The following is a 6,000-nucleotide window of genomic DNA, read 5'->3' on the forward strand; positions in this document are numbered from 1 at the left end:
TGGATACTTTTTCAGCGTATAATGGAATTCTAGGACGGCCAGCCCTGAAGGATTTCAGAGCCGTAGCTTCCACTTATCATCAGAAGCTTAAGTTTCCTGTGGGAAAAGGAGTTGGAGTCTTGTGCGGGGACCAAAAAGTCGCGCGTCGGTGTTATGAAGGGGTAGTGAGGGGGGAGGGAAAAAGATCACGTGTGGAACTTAACATGATTGGGAAAGGAAGAAGTGGGTAACTTTGTCTTATTGAGGTACAAGAGGAGCAGAGATGAAAGTTGGAGAATGCGTCGGGCAAGGCTCTTAAGAGGCTCGGGAATGCTTACACCAGGTATTCTCCTATAAATACCAGGTTTGAGCATAAGATTATTCATTCACTATATTGTTTTCAGCAGCACCCTTAGCTGCTCCCCCCATATATCCTCAGTCACTGACTTGAGCGTCGGAGGGGCTACGCCAGGACACCCTCCTGGCCCCCTTTAACGGTCTTTTTCGTGATTTCAGGCTCAGGACAATTTCAAAACCCTGCGTCTGTACTAGTGACACTTGCTGGGAGCGGACTCTAAATTTCCCGTGAGTATCAATTAAGGAATGATATAAAATAGTGAGTTGACAATATTTTTAAATCTCCTAATGGAGATGGCCGATTTTGCTATTAAAATTGGGTAGGAATATTGTTTAAATCATTAATTAGTGAGGGTAAAAATTGAAGGGATTATCTACCATGAAATGGATAATGAAAAGAGTCAAAGAAATGAGTTGTAAAAAAACTAAATCTTTTAAAAATGAGGTGGCCGAAAATTGCAAATAAAATGGAGGGAAGAATAATTCTTAAATCTTGTATTTTAATTCTTTAGAGTTTTATCTACCCATTAAATAGTTTAGTGAATTAATAAATTAATTAGGGAATAACATTATCTTGCATGCATGGCTAAATCTTAAATTACTTAAATAATTCCTTAAACATCCTTTTACATTAAATTAACTTATTATTTATCTAAAATAAATTCTAGAAATGTTTTCTTAATATTAAATTTTATCTCAATACTCCAACTCCGGTCCGGCTTCACTTATTTAACTGAAAAGATAATAGTTAAACTACTGCATAAAAATAATTAAATTTAAGGAAAAGAATTTAAATCCTCATGCATAAAAATCATTTTAATTTAAATACTGGAAATTATGCATGGCTTATACGTAGTCTGATTTACGGGTTCTACATTAGGGCAATCCCTCTTCATGTGACCAAAACTACCACAAATGAAACAAGCACTAGTTACTCTTCGAAAATTCTCCGTCTGGTGATTGCCTCCGTAGTGGCCACATTGAAGCTTTTTCCTACCAAAGCCATGCACCTCTCCAGAACCGGAAGAAGAAGAAGATACAGACTTCTTGAAAGACTGACCCCTCGGTTCCAACGAACTAGAACTTTTGCTGGCTTGCATAACCTTCCTCCTAGCAATACTGATCTCGGCTTGAAGACCGCTATTCAATAATCTTTCGTACGAAGAAGGATCGTCACAGACAGAAACCCGATCAAAAATCTCCTGGTTCAAATCATTCAAAAAGTGAGAATATTTTGCTGCGGAATTCTCACTGATGTGAGGAGCGTACGGCAACAGATCTGTAAAACGCTTTTGATAATCCTCAAAGCTCGAATCTCCTTACTTAATGGTCAATAGTTCCATCTACTTCGCCTCGCGAAGAGTTGGCGGAAAGTGATGATTGATGAAGGCTTGACGAAATTGTTCCCAGCGAATCCGCTCATGCTGCAGAACTAGAATGGCAGAAACAAGTTTCCACCATTTCCGAGCTTTTCCTTGGATCATGAATCGGCTACTTCCATCTTCTCATCCTCGTCATAGTGCAGCACTCGAAAACACTGCTCCATGATATCGACCCAAGCTTCAGCAACATCAGCATTCTCATCTTCGGTCAACGGTAGAGGTCCAATCTTCATGAAATCCATTATGTTGACACGGTTCTTACGTCTTCTTTCATCATGATCTAGGTGACGCCTTCCTTAACGATCTCTACGAAGATGTTCTCGGCCAGCCTCATCGTCGCCATAACAGCCATGTCCCAAACTTCCGTGACTGCTTCCATATCCTGACATCTAAAAGGAAACCAAAATCAACCTCTAAAATCTCAAACAGAATTACTAATGTCCCAAAAATCTTTGCATGCTCTCTGATACCACTAAATGTTGCGCCATTATCCGAGCCACTACTAAACAAACTAATAAGCATGCAACATTAAAACTTAATAACAACAATTAAACAACGGAAACAAAATAACTTAATCATCTTACAACCCAGAACAATAACAGGAGTTTTAAACATTACTACAACCATATCGATAAACATAATTCTGAACGAGAAAACGATAAACCACATAAAATCTCCACTGGATCACCACCAAAAACCCAATTGCTCTAGCCACTGACCTGGTCATCCGAACCGTCCAACCTAAGACCTGCCCTGTGGAATGGGGTGTCCAAGACGAAAACAAGAACATGAGCGACAATCGCCCAATACGAGAATAAACGAGTATACAAACTAATATGATTCATGCGAAATGCAATATCCTCGGATATCAAGGATCAAGTCAAGAATCTCATGCTAAATCTAGAGGCGCCTGAGTGTGTAGTCTCTGATCAGCCCTAGGCATATTTTGGCTCCCACACTCATCATCAAGACGTGGACCTACAATGTCCAGGTCATCAGAGCCTGCGGGTCCCGTCGGACACTGTAGCTCTAGATGCCCCATCATTCACAATACATAATAGTGCTGAGCGGCCCCAACAAACGAAGTATATCTCAAAAGATATCAGGCTCAACATGATATGTCATGCATAATATACCAAAGCAGTAAAACATGAATCATGCAACATATAAGTGTGTATACTACGCTTGGATATCTCAGTCAGTACATCACGTACATCACTAAAACAATCTGACAGAAAGCTCTGAACCTAGACAATACCAACATAATGAAATCACTGTCAAACCAGATCAGACATGCTACAAGTTCTCCCTAATGATCCTTAAATCACTATTTAAGGCTTTAGGATTATACCTGCGTCCGTCGTCAACCCGCTGATGATGTCTCGATCTCAGTTCACCGACCCCTCCTCGAGTCGACACTAGCTCCGAAACTTCCCGACACCAAAGTGCCCAAAAAAACTGGCTTGAAAACCTAACGTATAGGGTTAGAACTCTCTATGAAAAATGCGATGTAGGAAACAAAAGAATTCAGCCTCCATTTATAGGATGCATCTGGACTAGTTCAGAAAATCCGAATCAATCTTATCTACCACGTATCAGAATCTCATTTGTCTAGTTCGATTTCTCGAGATAATGTAATCTGAAGTAGATCGGGTTGTCCATTTTAAATTCGGTGGATCCCAACAGCTTGATCCCGAATTATCAATTCCTTAATAATACTTAATTAACAACTCTTTAATAATCTCTTTTAATACTTCATTCAAAATAAAGATTCGGGTCATTACAAGATGTTCCAACAATCACGACAACACGTGAATAGCACTCTTCAAAACAGCAACATCTTTGTGAATTATTTTTCTCTGAAGTTCACGGCGTGCAAAAGTGCAAAAGTACGCAACCACCAAAAAGCAAATCCACCAGCCGAAAAGTCGAAAGTCAAAAGTCAAAAGCCAAAAGTCCGAAAAGCCATAGTCAAAAGTTCAAGCCTTTTTCCTTAGCTTGTTTTTCTTATTTATAACCTTCTTTTCTTCTAGGGTTTATCTTCAAAAAGAATCTTTCAAGATATGGAAACACGAGTTTTATTAGAAATAAACTATTTTTAAATAATAATATCATATCATAAAATTCTTATCATAATTATCACATATCTAGAAAAGCAAAATCCTTAATTAAATATTTCACACAATCTTATCAATAAGAAAATTATTATTTCAAGAATAAATTTTATTTTAGAAACCAATAATGTGATACCCTTGTCCCACATTTTAAAAACTAAAGTTTAAAATGAGTTTATAATGGGCTACAATAGACTTTTATAACAACTTGAGTTAATCATTTTCGTAAAAAGAGGACGAATACGAAATAGTTGTTATAGGGGTCATTGTGCAGTCATGCAGCCGCGAGCCCGGGCTCGGGGCGTGACAGAATGGTATAAGAGACGGTCACCGGCACACAACACCGGGAAATAAGTGCTATGCGGGGCAAAGTGCTACGTGCATGGGAAACACCTCTTGAACATGCGGGGCAAAGTGCTACATGACGGGAGCCGCCTCTTGAACCTGTAGGAGCCGCCTCTAGATTCACGGTGATGGTGGATCGAGTGGTCAGGGCGCGATGAGGACGTTGCGTTCTGAAGGAGTGGTGATTGTGATTCCCTTGTCCCACATGATCTTAAAAACTAAAGATTTAAAATGAGTTTATAATGGGTTAGAATGGACTTCTATAGCAACTTGTGTTAATAATTTTCGTAAAGCGAGTATGAATACGAAGTAGTTGCTATAGGGGCCCATTGTGCAGTCACGCAGCCGCAGGCCCAGGCTTGATGCGTGACAAATAATATTTTTATTTTCAATTTATAAATATCATGATACATTTATTGGCTTTCCCTTTTTTTTAGTGAGAAATATGTATCTATTTAAAAAAAGGGTTTGGTTAAATCATACTACCAACATACCCGGGCAAGGCAATATTTTTTGTGTCCTAAATATAGTTTAATTTTTATACTTAATATCGTTTTCTCTGTTTTTACCAATCTACCATTTTTATTAAATACATTAGCCAGTATCAACTATTTTTTTATCCTATTAAAATATTCATTAAGTACAAAATGTACTTTTCCAATAATTTTTTTTTTAATTTATATGAAAACACACGTAAATTTGAATATATGAAATGGACGAAGTACAAGATAAACAATTCCGAGCAAATAAAAGATAATACAACTCAAATAAGTTTATGAAACTAATCGAGATATTTGTGGGCTTTCCCTTTCTACCATGCAATCTGATTAATATAGGCGAAGTAAGAGAGAATGATAATCATTAGCTTAGTTTTAATATCTGTTTTTTTGTATATGAACTATAACCAGACGGGAACAGGATTCATAAAAGCGGACGACACAAAAGGCAAATGTTTCAGCCTCACATCAAATTCTTCTGTTGCTGAACACCATGACTCATGCAGGGGAAACCCTGCTACTAATGACTGGATTCCAGCTAAAGGTGATACGGTAATTAAATAAATAATTTACTTCTTTATATTTATTACTGTTAATTAATATTTATTACTGTTAATTCCTCATTTTGATTATTATTATTATTATCTTTTAACCACAACAATAGACTGATATTTATTCTTGAGATAGTCATAAATTAGTGTAAATATATATTTTTAATCGGGAAAAGATAGGCAAACACTCTTTTTTTTATAATTGTATTTAATTCTAATCGCAATCTCATTTTGTGCAGGTGAATTTTATCTCCGGCAAGCCCAACCGGAGTGAGTGAGATCAAATCCATTTGGACTTTACCCACTCTCTCTCTTATTGTCTTGTTTGTTTTTTAATAATAATGACATTTCGTCTCTCGTTTCATCTTGGTTGTGATTATTCAAAATTTTAAAATAACTGTGTGCTGGGTTTATGTAATTTCTGTTCCTTTATTCATTTTAGCACTATTTGGAGGAGGTAGCAAATTAGCAATTGAATTCGTAATTCGAACCCACCCTTTTTCTGTGCTTTAAAAAGGGCATGATAAATTATTCGTTCACAACCCAAAAAATGGAGTCGCTATACAACAGACGATGGTGGATTCTTAGAATTTGAATCGCAAAATATTTACTTATTTGAATTGCGAATTCAGAGATCTTGTCCATAAATCTCGTGTTTTTGGTGAGAGACCGTTTGAAAATAGTATACAAATACTGACATTAGGCAACTAAGCAAACTATGACGCCAATTTCGTGTGATTATACCAGGTGTCGCTATCACTGTGTAGGGTAGAAC

At 37.2% G+C, this 6,000-nt stretch overlaps 1 protein-coding gene across 2 annotated transcripts in view; it reads left to right on the top strand.

The window, feature by feature from the left end:
• The window catches only part of LOC142529376 (uncharacterized), a 46,400-nt gene extending 40,647 nt beyond the window's left edge, over positions 1–5,753 (top strand). Inside the window, exons 3-4 of one of the 2 annotated variants that reach the window (XM_075634903.1) lie at positions 5,086–5,226; positions 5,465–5,753. In XM_075634903.1, coding sequence (XP_075491018.1) covers positions 5,086–5,226; positions 5,465–5,503 — 180 coding nt within the window. In that variant the 3' untranslated portion in view covers positions 5,504–5,753. The remainder of the gene's footprint in view (positions 1–5,085; positions 5,227–5,464) is intronic. The other variant, XM_075634904.1, reaches the window with a different exon arrangement.
• The last annotated feature ends 247 nt before the right edge of the window (positions 5,754–6,000 follow it).

Source organism: Primulina tabacum, chromosome 16 (assembly GCF_025594145.1).
Source record: "Primulina tabacum isolate GXHZ01 chromosome 16, ASM2559414v2, whole genome shotgun sequence".
Lineage (NCBI taxonomy): Eukaryota > Viridiplantae > Streptophyta > Magnoliopsida > Lamiales > Gesneriaceae > Primulina > Primulina tabacum.